This window comes from Danio rerio, chromosome 24, assembly GCF_052040795.2.
Source record: "Danio rerio strain M-AB ecotype USA chromosome 24, GRCz13ab, whole genome shotgun sequence".
NCBI classification, from domain to species: domain Eukaryota; kingdom Metazoa; phylum Chordata; class Actinopteri; order Cypriniformes; family Danionidae; genus Danio; species Danio rerio.
Genome location: NC_141044.1, coordinates 34,892,501 through 34,911,644, shown reverse-complemented (window position 1 = coordinate 34,911,644; position 19,144 = coordinate 34,892,501). Strand labels below are relative to the sequence as shown.

At 36.1% G+C, this 19,144-nt stretch overlaps 1 protein-coding gene and 1 long non-coding RNA gene across 3 annotated transcripts in view; one reads left to right on the top strand and one right to left on the bottom strand.

The window, feature by feature from the left end:
• mmp16a (matrix metallopeptidase 16a (membrane-inserted)) overlaps positions 1-6,851 on the top strand; it is a 106,945-nt gene extending 100,094 nt beyond the window's left edge. The window contains exons 9-11 of one of the 2 annotated variants that reach the window (XM_087308786.1): positions 783-933; positions 1,025-1,140; positions 5,053-6,851. In XM_087308786.1, coding sequence (XP_087164912.1) covers positions 783-933; positions 1,025-1,140; positions 5,053-5,381 — 596 coding nt within the window. In that variant the 3' untranslated portion in view covers positions 5,382-6,851. 2 annotated transcript variants of the gene reach the window in all.
• The window catches only part of LOC147838080 (uncharacterized), a 982,747-nt gene that overhangs the window by 458,658 nt on the left and 504,945 nt on the right, over positions 1-19,144 (bottom strand). The gene's annotated exons all lie outside the window — the stretch shown is intronic.

Below are 19,144 nucleotides of genomic sequence, written 5' to 3'. Positions count from 1 at the left end.
CATTTGCTCTCCTTCAGGACATCCAACATGTACTGTATGTGACTTTTTTTCTTCATTGGAAGATTTTTAGTGGAAGACTAAATAAATAACGCCATTAAAAGTCAACAACCGCAGAGACAATTGAAACACTTCCAAAAACAAAATAAAATGCAATGGCCAACCAATTAATCTCTCACAACAAATTGATCCAGACACCAGGGTGCAAATTTCAGGGGGGTTTTAGGGAGATTGACCACCCTAATTAATGCTTGACACCCCCTGAAGGAAGGAAATCAAGAAAACATGTATTGGGGTCAGCCCTCTAAACAGTGAGAAATAGTTTGCTCTGATCTGTCTTTAAGAATAATATCAATAATTAAAACAATAGGTAATATAAATATACATTCGACCACCACAAGAATGCATGATTATATGATGTCAAGGCTTTGCAATCAAAAAATGTAATTATAATAGAAGTCAATGGGGCAAAAACAGCCCTCAACATAATGAAAGGGTGTTTGTTAACTTGCCAAGAGTGTATTATTGTAAAATTCAAAGCATTTTCCCAAAATAAGTGCCAAAACAAGATTTGTTACCAAATAATCATTTCATTTGCTGAAACACAGAGAAAGCCGTGGCCAAATGAAGACTTAAAATCAGCCCAGAGTGGATGAAAACATCCCCAACAGCACACAAGGGTTAAAGTCCGTCTGTTGAGCCTCTGATTGACATTTAGATCCTCGAACTGAGCCAGATCCCAGTGAGAGTCTCTGATTCCCCCTCTGTTCTTCTGCTTCTTGTAGGGAAGCAGTTCTGGGTGTTCAAGGACACAATGCTCCTGCCCGGATACCCGCAGGACATCACAATGTTTGGGAACGGCATGCCGGCGCAGAGTATAGAGATGGCCGTCTGGTGGGAGGACGTGGCCAAGACCTACTTCTTCAAAGGAGACAGGTGTGTGTTCAACAGTCTGTTTATGTATGTGTGCGTGTGTGTGTGTGTGCGTGTGTGTGTGTGATGTTCATCTCCATTAATCTGTGCGCAGGTATTGGAGATATAATGAGGACATGAGAACGATGGATCCCGGTTATCCCAAGTCCATCACGGTGTGGAAAGGCGTCCCAGATTCTCCACAGGGAGCATTTGTGGATAAAGCGAACGGTATGGGTCCTGTTTATTATATCTTTTCATCTATTTTTAGGCAGTTCGCTAATGCTAAACATGAAAATGATGTAAATTGTGATGTAAATGAAGATGTAAGAAATATTTGTACTCACCCTCATGCTGTTGGCAGATGTAGTTTTTCTTCTAGTCGGACAGATACTGTTCAGCTGAAAAAAAGGCATTAAAGCATATAATTCATATTATACTTTATTGGGTATGATGTGTATTAAGAACATTACAGTAAATTAATTATTTTGTCAATGGTTTACTATAATATTCATAATATTTTGTATTATTTTCACTTTTATTTGCAATATTTTATTTGCACATCAAAGCAAAACTAATACAAAAAATGTTGAGTTTGCTGAGCAAATTTAACTAATAATTAAGACTATATGCATTTGACTATATATATATATATATATATATATATATATATATATATATATATATATATATATATATATATATATATATATATATATATATATATATAAAAATGTATTAAAAAGTGTGTGTGTGTATGTGTGTATAAATATACATACATACAGCTATATATATATATATATATATATATATATATATATATATATATATATATATATATATATATATATATATATATATAGATAGATAGATATATATATATATATATATATATATATATATATATATATATATATGTACAGTAAACGTGTTTAAAAATGAATGCTGCAACTACCAGCAGTGAGGAGATTGTAAATTAAAAGGATGTAAGGATGTCGCCAGAGTGGCTTTTTGGTTTCTTTTCTTGTGCATCCCAGCCTATCTGAAAGATTTTTTAGCATAAGGGGTAATGTAGTCTTTCAACTTCACGATTTTTAACGTTGCAATATGTATTACAAAAATGATGGATGGTTTCATTACTTGAAAGTTCAGATTTGATGATCATGATTTGTTTTGTTTACAGACTTTGAGGTTTACTGTATCATTAATATTGACATTTTACAGATGTTGATCAACCTTAAAATTTGCTATGATTGTTCAGCACATACACTTTACCACTGCACACTTTGTAACATTTATTTATCAAGTTTAAGAGTCACTTTAACACGTTTACGTTAACATGTTTTTATTATCAGCAGAAGAGACATTTTTATATAGAGATATTTTTGTAAAATTTTATATTTGGATAAGTTTAATTAAAATAAATTGGTTAAATAAATAAAAAAATCATGATATTCCTAAATGGTTTGTAAAATTTGTTTTTTATAATTATTGATACCGAATGATATGAAAGATTATATATTCTTTATATTTTTTTTAAATAATTTTTTGCAATATCGCCAAGTCCTAAATTAACATGTCAATCATGTCAATCATGTGAGATCAACCAATGCAAGCAAACCACCACCATCAAATCCAATCCCTGATGTCAAAATTAAGCCCCGCCCTAATTTTAATTTGCATTGTTTGCATTGAGAACAAAAGACTGGGAACTTCTGACTTCAGAGCAGTTGAGGTTAACATTGGCCTATTTTTCATTCTGTACGAGAGCACAGTTTGTGTAGTTTGAGGGCAAAGTCTCTGGCAGGGGCTCCGGGGTGGAACGTCTTGCATGAGTTCAGTTCGTAGCTTCAGGCTCGCAGGTTTTCGTGCCATCTGTACCCGTCCTCAGTGCCAGGTTTGCCCGTGGACGCAGGCGTTCATCTGAGCGTGAAGGGTGGATTGATCTTCCAGGGAAAGGGTTTGGCGAAGCACACTTTGAGAGCGATTGTGGGCTTTCTTTCAGCTCGTCACCCAGAAGACCTCTGTGGGTGAGAAAATTGACCCTCATTATGTGTCATCATGGCCCGCCGATCATGGGGAGATGGCTTTTTCGGATGCTCCAAGCTAGGTTTAATGCAAGTGTGGATGTTGTGATAACATGATAAGCCTTTCTTTTCGGTTTAGCGTCCTTCAGATCACACTGAGCTCCTTTTTGGTTAGTAACACTTTGATTTCTGGGATTTGGAGGTTTTTGTTTAATGAATTTAGTGGAGAGGGAGGTTTGTTTAAGCTCAGGTTGGATTATTCACATGCATATCATGGCTGAGATGAAAATAATAAATGCTTTTGTTATCATTTACTCACCTTGCGTTTGCTTCTAAGTTGAGTGAGTTTCTTTGTTTTCTATTGGACACAAAAGATGAAAGTTAGAAACAAATGTTGATGCACAGGGCGTCACGGTTGCGCAGGGGGTAACATGATCAAGCCACCGCAGGAAGTTCGCTGGTTCGAACCACAGATGGGTCAGTTGGCATTTTTGTGTGGAGTTTGCATGACATGCGCTTTGGGTGAATTGAAAAGCTAAATTGGCCGTAGTGTATGTGTGTGAATGTGAGTGTTTGGGTGTTTTCCAGTGTTGGGTTGCAGCTGGAAGGGCGTTCACTGCATAAAACATATGCTTGATAAGTTGGCGGTTCATTCCACTGTGGTGACCCCTGATTAATAAATACAATAATACAAATTTATTTTTAAAAAATCTTAAAAATTAACTAAATGAAAATGTAATTATAAAAAATATAAAAAAATTACTGAATAAATTAAAAAGATATATATATATATATATATATAAAATATATAACTGAAAATAATATAAAAAAAAACGGATTTTAAAAAAATATTTCAAAATCAAATTTTAAAACTTTTACTGGCATATTCAATACAAACATGAAAGGCTAAAATATATATTTTTAGATTTTTACAAACATCACAAAATCAAAATCTATTTTCATTTCATATTTTAAAATGACAAAAATAAAAGCTACAATATATATTTTAATGTTACATACATTTTAAAAGCATAAAACAATTTATTTAATACATGTTGCCTACATAATTAATAAAGCTATAAAAAACATACCAACATTATTTAATTTGTTCATATCTTACAAATATCAATTTAAATGCTACAGTAGAAATTAGGCAGCACAATATCACAAATCACAGTATTAAAAATGTAACTTTGAGATTTGCTTATATTCAGAAAACAAGCATCCACAAATGTACAACTCAAACCTATTCACCCTCCTGTCAATTTTCCTTTTCAAATATTTCCCTAATATTTTTTAACAGAGCAAGGAATTTTTCACAGTATTTTCTATAATATTGTTTTTTTCTGGAGAAAGTCTTATTTGTTTTATTTTGGCTAGAGGGAATTTTTTTTTATCTTATTATTTGATTTTATTCAATTGTCACAAGGCAGACGCTGACAAGGAAAGTGCGGATCCAAATGCAAGTTTAACAAACAAAGAAAGATCAGACAGGCAATGATCACAATCAAGGGCAAACCGTTGTACACAGGGAATCTAGAGTCGTAGTCGAATAACACGCGAATGGTCAATACAGGCAATATTAAAAACTTTTAGTGTTGATTTAGACAGATAAACAAACAAGGTGAGGTTCAAACATGGAAGGCAAGACAAGTCAAGGAAAATGCGTAGAAATGTTCACAATGAAAGTTTAACAAGACTCAGCACTGATGTGTTTGTGTGCGCTGTATAAATATCAGGTAATCAGTCTTTGACAATTCTCCGGCTGTGTGTATGCAATCAGTCTGGATTAGGAACCGGTTGAGTGTGTGTGTGGTGCATGACTGGATCTTTTAGTCCATAATGGCGCCATAATTAACCCCTTAACCAATGCTTTTTTTTGATCATCTACAAAACAAACCACTGTTACACAATGACTTGCTTAATTAACCTAGTTAAGCTTTTAAATCTCACTTTAAGCTGAATACTATCATCTTGAAAAATATCTAGTCAGATATTATGTACTGTCATCATTGCAAAGAGAAAAAATATCCAGAATTCTGACTTCATCTGTATATTCAACAAAGCCATCTTACCACACTCTGTTGACTTTACTGTTTCTACTGTGTCACGACAGGTTTCACATACTTCTACAAGGGCAAAGAGTACTGGAAGTTCAACAACCACAGGCTGCGTGTGGAGCCGGGTTACCCTCGTTCCATCCTCAAAGACTTCATGGGCTGCGACCTCGTGCCCATCGACCCGGACCTGCACGCCACCGAGGACAAAAACGAGGTCATTAAACTGGACAACGAAACCAGCACTGTCAAAGCCGTCGCCATCGTCATCCCCTGCGTGCTGGCGTTGTGTCTGCTGGTGCTCATCTACACCGTCTTTCAGTTCAAGCGGAAGGGGACGCCCCGACACATACTGTACTGCAGACGCTCCATGCAGGAGTGGGTGTGAAGCGGACCACCACTGGAGGATATTTGGTGGAGAAAACACCCCCCCAAAAAACCTGCAGGACAGCAAGAGCCTTTGCTTTGATTTCCCTCTCCAGGAGACGAGGGGTGCGTTTATGCTCTAACAACCCCCCCCAAAAAAAACAACAGGACGTCCAGGAGGCTCGCGGGTGCATTCAGTGCCACTGTCCGACGTGGAAATTGCCGATTGCTATACCTTTAGGTTTTTACGAGTGCACGCTAAAGATTAAAAAAAGCAAAAGAAAATTTGTTGTTTTTTTGGGCTCCGGTCTATTTATTTTATGCGAACCGAAAATATGTCCCTTTAAAAAAAAAAAACATGCTCCCAAAACCAAATAAAAGACTCTCTCCAAAGAGGATCGTACTTTCTTTTGACGCTTTCGTCACTTTTAATTGTTTCGTTTTCTCCTATCTTACGTTTTTTTGACTGTTGTGGCAGTCTGTCTCAAAAACAGGGGCCAAAATTTTTGCAATATTTTTTAACAGCCTTAATTACGGATGGTGTCGTTTAAGTCGTTTGTTTTATTTTCGAGCTCCGCTTCATATTTTTCGTCTGATGGAAAGGCAGTGCTATATTGCTTTGAGATTGAAGATTGGTGGTTAACCTCAGCCTAAACTGAAGCATATCAAACAGAGGGAAGACCAAGCCACTGCAATGAAGAATCACTTCTTTTCGAATCCCTTCCGATGGTTGAACTGCTTGAACCATATCGCTCGCTTGTTTGGTCGGATCTGAGAGTTCCTTTCTTTTTATAAACCGAAAGATTCGAGACATGAGCATGTCATCTCCTTCGGACTCTGCCTTGTTTTTAAGGTCTGAATGGGATCCTAAAATCTTGACCTTTGAACCCGAACCACCAGAGCAACTCAGGACAGCGCTTGATTCAAAGTGTATGCAAGCCTTCACATCCAGTCCTGTGTCTTTATTATCAACCGAGAAGAAAATCGAGGATTTATCATGTAACGTTTCACCGTTTCGCTTGTGATTCGAGTTTCTGCAACAGGACGATTTTTTTAATGTTTATTTTTTGAACTCTTATTTTTGGTTCTTGTGTTCTCTCGCAGTCTGACTCTGAGTCGATTCTTTGCATTGAACAGATGTTTGAACATATACTTATTTGCTTGCATTAACTTTTTTTAAAACGTTTTAGGTTTTATTTTGGTACATTTGAACAAATCGAATGGTCTCAACCTCAATTTAAAGTGGTACTCACCGCACGTTTCCTTTAGATGTGAAAAAGCGTCTGCGCTCTAAAGGAAATCATGTGTGTTTCTGGCAAGCGGTGTTTGAATGTCTGTCTATTGATGCTAGATTTTTCTTTTTCATTGTTTTACAAAAAAAAAAAAAAAGGAAAAATATGAGACATTCTTCAAATTCATGTACTTCATGACTCGGTTTGGGACGAACCGTCCTGACAGATTTAATAAATTAATCAGTATATGATTAAAAATGCCTTTCAGCGCTTTGTTCACACTTATTTACACTTTCTGTGAAAATTTAAACCACTTTTTCAGCTAACCCTTGAAAACATGGTAATACCAGAGTGTTTTGGAGTTAGTAGCAAATTACATGTCAAAGCACTATGGTAATACCATAGTACTGTCGCAGTACTTCCTCTCTTTCACTTTCAAAAATGTACCGTGGTAATTCTGTGGCACTGAACATGGTAGGTTTGGACATTTTACTATTAAATTTGATTATGGTATAGGACATTTTAACATGTTTTTAATACTGTGGTATTTTGCACAATTTACCATGATAATGCTATAGTATTTAGAACAGTTTATCATTGTACTACTATGCTATTTTTACTGTAAAATTAATATGGAATTTTTTATAATACTGCTGTGGTATTTAAAAACATTAGACCATAATGCTATGGTATTTTGGAAAATTTACCATGATAGTAGTATGGTAATACTTAAATTTGGCCGTAATACATTGGTATTTTGGAAATTTGGCCATAATACTATGGAATTTTTGTGGTATTTTTAACAATTTACCATAATAATGCTATGGCATACTTAACATTTTACCATCCTACTACTATAGTATTTTGGAAACTTTATCATTGAACCGCCATGCTTTACTGTAATATTTACTACAGGATTTTGGAAATTTTCCCATGGTACTACTAGAACTATTTAAAATTGACCATAATACTATGGTATATTGGAAATGTTACCATGATACTACTGTGGAATTTTTATAATTTGACTATAATGTGGTTTTTGACAATTTACTATAATAATACAATGGTATACTTAACATTTTACCATGTTACCACTATGATATTTTAGACACTTAATCATTGTATCATTATTGTAATTCAAACATTTTGCTGTAACATTACTATGGTATTTTGGAAATTTAGCCATTTTACTACAATGATATTTAAATTTGATCATAATACTATAGTATTCTGGAAATTTTACCTTGATACTAATAGGATTTATTTTTTTTTTTTTTGACCTTATAGTGATATTTTTGACAATGTACCATAATAATACTACGCTAAACTGAACATTTTACCATGGTACCACTTTTGGACACTTCATCATTGTACCACTATGCTAATTTGAACATTTACCTGTAACATCACTATGGTATTTTGCAAATTTGTCCATGGTACTACTATGGTATTTTTAAAATTTTAGCATAATACGATGATATTTTATATATTTTACCATGATGCTAGTATGGAATTTTAATAATTTGACCAAATTATGGTATTTTTTTCACATTTTACCATAATAATACAATGGTATACTTAACATTTTACCATGTTACCACTATGGTATTTTGAACACTTTATCATTGTACCACCATGTTTATTTGAACATATACCTATAGTATGTAAATTTGTCCATAATACTATGGTAATTTGGAAATTTTACCATCACACAACTATGATGTTTTTATAGTTTAATCATAATGTGGTATTTTTGACAATTTACCATAATAATACTATGGTATGCGTAACATTTTACCATGGTACCACTATGGTATTTTGGACACTTTATTACTGTGCTAATTTAAACATTTACTGTAACATTATTATGGTATTTTGGAAGGTTTGCCATGGTACTACTATAGTATTTTTTAAATTTGACCATAATACTATGGTATTTTAGAAATTTTATTTTTATACAACCATTATTATAGATTTTTTTTAATAATTTCACTGAACAATTTATCATGGTACCAATATGGTATTTTGTACACTTTATCATTGTACTACTATTACTACTACTATTGTACTGCTATTATGAGCATTTACTGCAACATTACTATGGTATTTAGGCATTTTTGAAATGTTGCAACAATGATGTTGTGAACATGATACCATAATATCACTGTGGTAGTTCAGAAATTTGACCATGCTATCTTAAACAATATACAACTTTGGTATCTACTATAGTATATTGACCATATTGCTATGGTTCTTCTATGGTATTTGCTCAAAATTTGTGCATGCTACACCATCTATATTCCATCTAAACATGGTTTTACTATGGTGTTTTTAACATGAGCAATGACTTTATATACACACTATGGTATCATGAAATTTCCATATTATTACTGTTCAACACCACCATTGCACCATGCTACAACACCACGGTACTGTTTTGTAAGGCTCTTCTCTCTTTCTCCCTGTGTGTGTTCACGATCGCATCTGAACATTTCCCAGAATCCCAGCCGATCAAAGAAAATCAGCTCGGAGCAACCGAGAGGAAACGGCAATCTTTAAATAATGCAGAACATCTAGTATCATGGAGGTGGTGTGTATCCTGTGGTTATATTTAGCGAGCATGATAAGAATCAGAGCTTAAAATAAGAGTCAGCGGTGGGCAGAGGCGTTCAGACTGCGCCAGTGCAAAAAAAAAAAAGTCAACAGAGACAGACTCGTTCTGATTGGCTCTCAGATGGGGTCAGATCGGGCATCCAGCTGTCATCTGTGATCCAGTTCAAATCTAACTCAGCAAAAACACTGTGAGCGGTGACAGATTAAAGGCTCGGTTACTGTCTGTGGAAAACCTAGAACTGTTTTGCAACCGCTGATCACTTTATGTTGAGAATAGGGATGTGCAAAACTACATGTTGATAAAGTCCTTAGAGCAACTAGTCGACTAGCTAGGGTCCACCAGATATCAATGAGATGTGTGTCTTAATGGAAGACATTCACATTGGGTTGCATTGCTAATGAGCTTTTTAAGCCATCAATTAAATGGCAATGCTAATAGTGCTAGACATTAAAATGGACTGTTTGTGCTTTAGAGAGCTTGCAAAATGTTTTCCGTCATACACTGTCAAAAATTCAGGCTTACTTTATGTTGTCCCAACACGATCGATTAAGTTAGCTTAATTTTTACAAATTTAAGTGGATTGAACATAAAACATTGAAGTCGTCCTCACAAAAAAAACTCAAGGATTGTGTTGATTCAGCTCATTTTAAATGAGTGTAGTAATATGATACTGCTTTGAACATTTTTACCATGGTATCGCAATGGCATTTTAAACACTGTATCACTATACTACTGTTAAATGCACTATGGTATTTTGGGCATGTTTACCATGGTTCTATCATAGTCTCTTTAACATGATATTTTGAAATCGAAACCATGACAATACTGTAGTATTTTTACTATTTTACCTATGGTATACTGAACATGGTACCTAAATATTACTATGATATTTTTAAACAATATTTTACAGCAGTATTACCATGGTATATTAAATGTTCGTTTGGTCAACAAAAACATTCATTCATTCAATTTCCTTCAGTGTTGTCTTAATTTTAAAGGTCACCACAGCGGAATTAACAGCCAAAACATTATTATAGTTATAAATTAAAATAAAATTGATTGTTGGCGCCAATTGCCTTCTAGGCACTGCACTAACATATAGCAAGCACTAATGTGCGATAGGGGTCCCGAGTTCGAGTCCCAGCTTGCAAAAGTAATTGTAAAAATTAAGCTTTTCAAATCTTCAAAACAACTAAGCAAATTACTTCGAAAAATGTTTTGAAGTGTTCATGTTAAGGAGGTGGTCAAATCCATGTAAAAACAATGCAAATGTTAAGGCAAAATATGCATTAAAATGGACTTATTCAAAAAAATAATATGCTCTTTAAATTGAAAGTATTGTTATATCCTATAAATGCTCTTAGCATATCATCTGATATCATCATATATCTGCGTAAAACTGATCTGAGATCAGGTAAAAGCTATGAAACCTGTTCAGCGATTTGCCACTAGGTGCGGCTGTGTGATTCATGTAGATTTTATTGGAATTACACAATTCAACCATAACATTTTCAATACGTTTTGAAACAGTAATGTAATGTACGTAACGTAATGTAGCTCCGTCAAAGTCCTTTTGAGGCAAATGATTTCACTCGACTGCCATCTTTAAAACGCCAGTATGCTCAGGCATTCTGTTTGAATGGGGAAACATCAAATTCTCCAAAATTGCTTGCCGAGTTAACGATTAAATTTCATATTACAAATCACCAATAAAATTAAACAATAACCCTTTTAGTTTCATTTCTAAACGTTCGAATCACACAAAATCTGCAGACTGACATGTTTAATCCGAGCCCCTTCCCCAGGGAACTGTCAGTTGATCGCGATTGATGATTGGTTCCTGTACTAGAAGGCGGGGCTTCATTCGACATATTGACCGTTATGCTTTTCCTGTTTAAGACTGTAAGAGTGACACGTCTTGTGTTTCCACGTGTGGAAAACTGTTTCCAGGTCCTGGCCGCTACTCATTTAAATTGAGAAAATATTCCACTTTTTCGTCATATCACATTTTAAAGTAAATTTTATATAAAATCATAGTGTACGCATGAGTCTTGGACATGCTGCATTCCAGACATTAATATTTTAACAATTAATTACAAAAATTATCACTTTCTGGTCATCGGATATTATTTTCCAAAGTATTACATCATTTTGTCAACGTTTATTATTAGCATTTATTGATCTCCCCATAAAGTTTGATATACAGTTCTGGACCCACAAGCCGCTTCTCGTGAGGTCATACTTAACAAGTGAATCGTAGAGTCTTTGGCCCCGTTTACTAAAATCACGTGATCCTGCCAATTTAATATGCACTTCGAAATACGGATTTCAAATAAAAGATTCATTAAAAAAATCCTAAAAGCATCATGAAGCAGTGCTTTGAAAGCAGCCATCACTAGCTAGAGGAGCTTTACCGATCCCCCACCGACCTTAATTTCTGTCTACATACTCTCCTATACTAACAAAGGCAAAAATTGAATGAATAAATACTTATTTACTTACTCCCAGGGTCATTTATATCAAAGTTGATATTTAGCAAGCCACCATATTGGTGTTTCACAGCGTCTAGTTTTTATGGGTTGTTAGCTCAACCCCAACCTGGAGGACCAGGACACCCTACTGAAAAAAACAGCTTAAACCAGTCTAGGCTGGTTGGCTGGTTTTAGCTGGTCGACCAGGCTGGTTTTAGAGGGGTTTCGCCATGTCCAGGCTGGTTTCCAGCCATTTCCAGCCTGGTCTTAGCTGGTCAGGCCGGGAGATGACCAGCTAAAACCAGCTTGACCAGCCTAGCCAGACTGGGAGCCATGCCAAAACCTGCTATGTCCAGCTTAAACCAGGCTTGTCAAGCTGGATTTAGCTGGTCATTTTCCAGCCTGACCAGCTGGACCAGGCTTGAAATGGCTTGAAACCAGCCTGGAAATGGCCAAAACCCCTCTAAAACCAGCCTGGTTGACCAGCTAAAACCAACCAACCAGCCTAGGCTGGTTTAAGCTGGATTTTTCAGCAGGGCATACACAAACACACATACACTACAAACAGTTTAGCTTACCCAATTCACCTTTAGAGCATGTCTTTGGACTGTGAGGAAAACTGGAGCTCCCGGAGGAAACACTAGCCAACACCGGGAGAACATGCAAACTTCACACAGAAATGCCGACTGACCTAGCCGGGGCTCGAACCAGAGTCCTTCTTGCTGTGAGACGACAGCGCTACCCACTGTGTCAACTGAAATAAATGAATAGACATTCTAAATTCACCTGCAACAAAAATATTAAAGTTAAAATAAGCCTTGTTATTTGACTTTCATAAGCTACTCTTCTGGACATCTAGTCGACTAGTTGACCATCCTGTGAAACAAACATCAGATGTGTGTATTCGCTAATCTGTTGTGTGTTTGGTGTCTCTCTGAAAGTTTTCTGTCCGGCTAACAGAACTCGTGGTGCTAACTAAAGCTACACTGATGAGCGTCATCCTGTATTCTTGTGGTGCTGTTATTATTTTAGCCTTTACGGATTTACTGTACACTCGTAGCACTTGTCGTCGACCCATAAGTTAGCGTGTTACTAGCGCACATGTGTTTTTGTGTCTAGTAGTTGTAAAGGCCTTAAGCTAAATCAGGCGTCAAAGATCGTGCCGCCCATCGGCTACATTTTGGTGCTCGACCCTGATTCATGTTTACAGTTTCTCTGCTTTTCTGTTTGCTTTGCACGACATGACATCATTTATTCTCCAGACTAACCTCCTCATTAGCATCTGCGCTAATCTCAGTCATCCTCATTGTTCTGTTTATCATCTGTATTATGTTGAACGATTTCAAATGAAGGAAACAAGCGAAGTCTGAGAATCATGTTTATACTTTTTTTTTCATTCAGTCTGTATCCCTGTATTTGTGATGTATCTGCTGACGATCCATTTCATTGATCAATAAACACATTTGAACATATTTCACCTGCGCATTTCTGTGTACATCCACCTGTCATCGTCATGTTTTTCCTCATTTTCAGTTGGTTGTGATTCATTCATTACAAATCATTTCTAGTGTAAACATCTCTACAGCCCTCATACCTTTCAAGATCTTAGCATGTTGTTTTGAAATTGAAACTATGACAATACTGAGGTATTTTTACTTTTTTACAATAGTACAGCTATGGTATATTGAACATGGTCAGAAGATATTACTATGACATTTTGAACATTTTTCAGAATGTTCATTTGGTCCACACAAACGTTATTATATAAATAAAATAAAATTGTTTGTTGGCGCTGATAGACTCGAGGGCAGTGCACCGATATATAGCACCATCGTGTGATGGGGGTACAGAGTTTTATATATACAGTAGAAGTCAGTCACTAACGGAGAGATTTTTTCAACACATTTCTAAACAAAATAGTTTTAATAACTCATTTCTAATAACTGATTTATTTTATCTTTGCCATGATGACAGTACATAATATTTGACTAGATATTTTTCAAGACACTCCTCTATACAGCTTAGAGTTAAATTTCAAGGCTTAACTAGGTTAATTAGGTTAGCTAGGCAGGTTAGGATAATTAGGCAATTTATTGTATAATGATGGCTTGTTTTGTAGACTATCGGGGAAAAAATAGCTTAAAGGAGCTAATAATATTGTCCCAAAAATGTTTATTAAAAAAAAAAATGAAAACTGCTTTTATTCTAGCCAAAATAAAACAAATAAGACTTTCTCCAGAAGAAAAAATATTATCAGACATATTGTGAAAATTTCCTTGCTCTGTTAAACATCATTTAGGAAATATTTAAAAATGAAAAAAAAAATCTAAACGGGGCTAATAACTCTGACTTCAACTGTATATATTTTGTTATTTTGAATATTTTACAGTAATACTACCATGGTATATTAAATGGTAATTTGGTCAAATTTGAAACATTTTATCATGGTTTATTTAATGCTAATTTGGTCTACAAAAACATTGTTAGATAAATCTAAATATTTTGTTGGCACCGATAGCATAGTGGGCAGTGCACCGATATATATTAACCCATAGTCAAGCCTTTAAATGTCACTTTAAGCTGAATACTAGTATCTTGAAAATGTTTGAGTAAAATATAATGTAACAGGGTTTTTGCAGGTTTCACAAAGTCAAATTGAAGAATTTTTAAGCTCTTTTTAAGACCATGACGAATAAAATTTCAGACTTATATAAGGCTAAATGCTAAGGATTTTTAAAATAGCCCAGCAAAAAAAAAAAAGAAAAAAAAAACACTTGCCCCATCACAGAAATAATTAATTATAAGTATTTTAAAATACAAGCATAGCAGTATAAACAAGTATATTTGCTCCAAAAAATATATAAAAATTAAAAAATAACAAATATAAGTATATTTGCTCCAAAAAAAACTAAAAACATGAAACTAAAAGCTAGAACATTGTAAAAGAAAAGTAAAAGCATGTATGTTCCCCATCTTTATCTTGGTGATATTTCATTGCAGTTTAAAAATCACAAACACAAAACAAAACTTAAAACGGAAACGGAAAACAATTATTGGCAGTCATTATAAAGCCGTTACCAGACTAGCATTGTGTCCTTATCAGACTTGCTTTCCATGCCAACAGCATCAGACATGGTGTGAATGGGCTTTTCAAGACATTGCCAGATCTTTCCTTGTATCTTACACCATTTCCAGAAGATTTGTTATGAAAATGCTCAAATTCCTAATGCAAGTGACAGACTCAAAGTGCACTGCTATAATTAAGAAGCCCTGTTAATTAAAGCTTCCAGAGTTGTTTTAAATAACGTTATATACAGTACGCGGCTTTGAAAACATTGACACATAATGTCTTTATGAGCGTCAGATGTGCGTGATGCGGCTCAGCCAGAGGCCACGACTGCAGAGAGAGCTCATTATCCTCATTAGGCGGACTGTGCTAAAGTCATTCCAACGGCAGGAAGAAATTAGCTCCATTTCTCAGAATATTGACTCGCTCTTGGGGTTCATTCGACTCTTCATGCTTTACTGACTGCTCTGACATATCGTAAAAGTCGCTGTGATGGCAAACGCCCACACATAGTGTTGGGGGAAATGCAGAAGTAACTTTTTCAAGTATTTCATTACTTCAAAAAAAAATTCAGTAATAATGTTTGAGTTCATTTGAGTATTTGAGTATACTTAAAAAAAAAAAAAAACAAGCAATGCAAGATATTTTTAGTTTAATTTATTTGCTTTTAAAAAAATACATCTCCAGCTTGGAGAAAAGTCTTACCCCAGGCGAAGGAGAGCAAGTTTCTTTGGATTTTGGTCACGAGTGAGGGAAGGATGGAACATGAGATTGACAGGGGTACTGCAGCAGCAGTAATGCCGTCGATGTACTGGTCCGTTGTGGTAAAGTAGGAGCTGATCCAAAAGGCAAAGCTCTCGATTGACTGGTCAATCTATGTTCCTACTCTCATCTATGGTCATGAGCTTTGGTTTTCAAGATCTCAGATACAAGCGGCTGAAATGAGTATCCTTCGCAGGGTGGCTGGTGGCACACTTATAAATAGGGTGAGAAGATCTTTCACTCAAAAGGATTTCTAAAGTAGAGCTGCCGCTCTTCCACATCGAGAGAAGTCAGCTGAGGTGGCTCGGGCACCTGTTTACGATGCCTCCTGGAGGCCTACCTACACTCTCAGAAATAAAAATACACAAGCTGTCACTGGGGTGGTACCTTTTCAAAAGGTACACATTTGTACTTGAAGGGTCCATATTCGTACGTCAAAAGTATATATTAGTACCTAAAATTTTTAAGAGGAAGACTTTTGTACTTTTTAGTTACTAATATGTACCCTTGAGGTATTAATATGGACCTTTAAGGTACAAATTTGTATCTTTTGAAAAGGCACCACCCCAGTGACAGCTTGTGTACCATTATTTCTGAGAGTGTAGGGAGGTGTTCCAGGCATGTCCCACCAGAAGGAGGCCTTGGAGAAGTCCCAGGACACGATGGAGGGACTATGTCTGTCGGCAGGCCTGGGAATGCCTCGGTCTCCCCCTGGAGAAGCTGGTGGATGTGTTTGGGGAGAGGAAAGTCTGGGATTTTCTCCTAAGACTCGGACCCGGAAAAGTGGATGAAATTGAATGAATGAATGAATGAATGAATGAATGAATGAATGAAAAAATAAACTGCAGAACTAAAATGAATGTAGTCATGTTGAATGCCACACTTAATGTGAAAATGCGCTCAACACAGGAACAGACAAAAATGAAGATCGGTAACGCAACCAAGTAACTTATCTAGCTATTTTTTTTTAGGGAGTAACTCCATATTGTAAGGCATCAATTTTTTTAAATAACTTTCCTCCAACTCTATTTACACATTGCTAACAGACGACACAACCTATCAAGTCCAGCTATAAACACTGCATACTATGTTCACTGTGTTGATTCTTTTGAATGAGCATTATCTTCGTCATTGAGAGCTTCAGTAATTTACTTTGTTACACCAGTAGGTGCCGACTAGTTAACCATTGAAACAGCAGTAAAGAAGATTAGTGACAAGCAAATTATTGCACATGCCTAGTAGCTACAATTAAATATGTGTCTTAAATGTAATTAAAGCTAAGCAAAGATACTAATAAGACAGGTTAATTAAGATTTTACTTCAGAGGACGTTGCACGCAGACATGCGTGTAAACATCAGTGCTCGGTGCTTGTGAATGTGCACAATATACTGACACTGAGGAGAAGCAACTGTTGAATGAAGTAATTACTTTTGTTTTATTTGTGGCCAAAAGTATTCTCATAGCTCCGTTTGAATCATTTTTTGGTAATTTTGAGAATGAGCAAATTAAAATTTTGGGGTGAACTATCCCTTTAAAAGAAGGCTAAGCTTGACATTTTCACATTTCCGAGCCGTGCACAATGATCTGATTTCGATTCAAACCAAAAATCACACTTCATGCTTGAATTCAAGATACACTTTTTTGTAATCACGACTTCACAGACTTTTCATCTCGAATACATTTATCAAAATACCCACTTATGCTTGCTGCATATTAAGCCAAATGCATATTTGTCTGCTTAATTTATTATTCATTCTGCAGCCTTTCATGAATAAACTACAAAGTCCACTGACTCATGCATTCTGTATTCGCAGAATCGACGGCACCAACAGACGTCACAAATATCAAGCGACTTACCCAACGTGTTAGATAAGAAAACCTGATAAACCACCTTACTGATTAGTCCACTCAGGGACTTGTGCAATATTGCATGTGGCCCTGCTAATGCTTCTAACCTTTGTTGTTGCTATAATGACCAGCGTTTAACTGGAGGCCTGCAGGCTGGAAACATGTTCTCTGGGAACTAATCAATACACGGCATGGTTCACTTGACTGCGAGACATTAATCAGCGGCTCGCATCCAAACTATATAATGCTGGAGTTTTGGGTTGTGCATTTAATACCTTCGTGAGCTCTCTTTCTAGAGAACTGAGCATGTGTTTTTTCAGGTACTGGATTCTTCCTCTGTTTTACACATCCTGACGCATCCTCTCAGTTCCCAGGAGCGATCATTTCTGCTTAATTTAACCTGCCACAGAGACACGAGCTGCTGAAACATTTAGCTTATTTAGAACTGAGAGAGAGGGAAAAACTGATGGCAGGGGGAAAAGGAGAAATAGGGATGAATGAAAGGACAGAATATTAAATGAAGGAACAACTGAGGTGATCCGAAACTTTTGATCAAAGAACAGTACTGGAGAGATCACCCAAAACGAAAAACTTTCATCAGTAGAACATTAAAGAAGGTGAGTTTTTTATAATGCAAGTCTATGCTCATCAGCTCTTGAGAGTAAACCAACATAGGCTCATTCGGAAAACGTAGCCCTATATACATTTCTGGAGATCACGAATTATGTAGCCAGAGGAACAAATGACGCCGCTCCTTTGTACACTTACCTCCGTATGGATGGCTTTCCCCCCCATTATCAGTTTGTCCAGTTGTTCTCCATGTACATCAGCAGACTTGAGACACAGAGAAGAGTTGACTATGAGGACTGGGTTCGAGTCTGGCGAAGAACGATTCCAGAAAGCAGGTAAGACAAAAACAGAAGCCAAAAAATAAAATAAACAAGTATTGCCCACATTTTTTAATTTCCCTACTGCGTGCGGAGTTACCTGACCCCACTCTTTAAGGCTGATTTATACATTTGCGTCAAACGCACAGGTATGGTCTGGCGCAGCCTTCGTGCAGTCGCATACAGTACCTGTGCCCCTCTCAAAAAAATGTAACTACACGTCGCACGTTTGCACTACATAGATAACGATTGTAAGCTGCGCCAGATATGCCTTGAGGTGGCATATTTTTTATAACAGTAAAACTATTATTTACATGAAAATATTTCTTTAGGCGACGCAGTGGCGCTGTGGGTAGCACGTTCGCCACACAGCAAGAAGGTCGCTGGGTCGAGCCTTGGCTCAGTTGGCGTTTCTATGTGGAGTTTGCATGTTCTCCCTGCGTTCGCGTGGGTTTCCTCCAGGTGCTCCGGTTTCCCCCACAGTCCAAATACATGTGGTACAGGTAAATTGGGTAGGCTAAATTGTCCGTAGTGTATGAGTGTGTGTGTGAATGTGTGTGTGGCTGGAAGGGCATCCGCTGCGTAAAAACTTGCTGGATAAGTTGGCGGTTCATTCTGCTGTGGCGACCCCGGAATAATAACGGGACTAAGCCGACAAGAAAATGAATGAATGAATATTTCTTTACAGAATGATGCACTGTTTAAAATATAATTTACAGGATATACAAGAGATATTTTATTTAAAAGAGATACTGCTTATTTTCTACTTTTGAAAACATTGAAAACAATTAATTTTGTTTCCAAAAGTTCAAGTAATTTGTTTAGACTTTTTTATAAAGAAAAATCGACTGTTGGTTTTAGGTAATCTGTGTTTTAATTTCAGTTGTTTAACGTTTGTTTAAT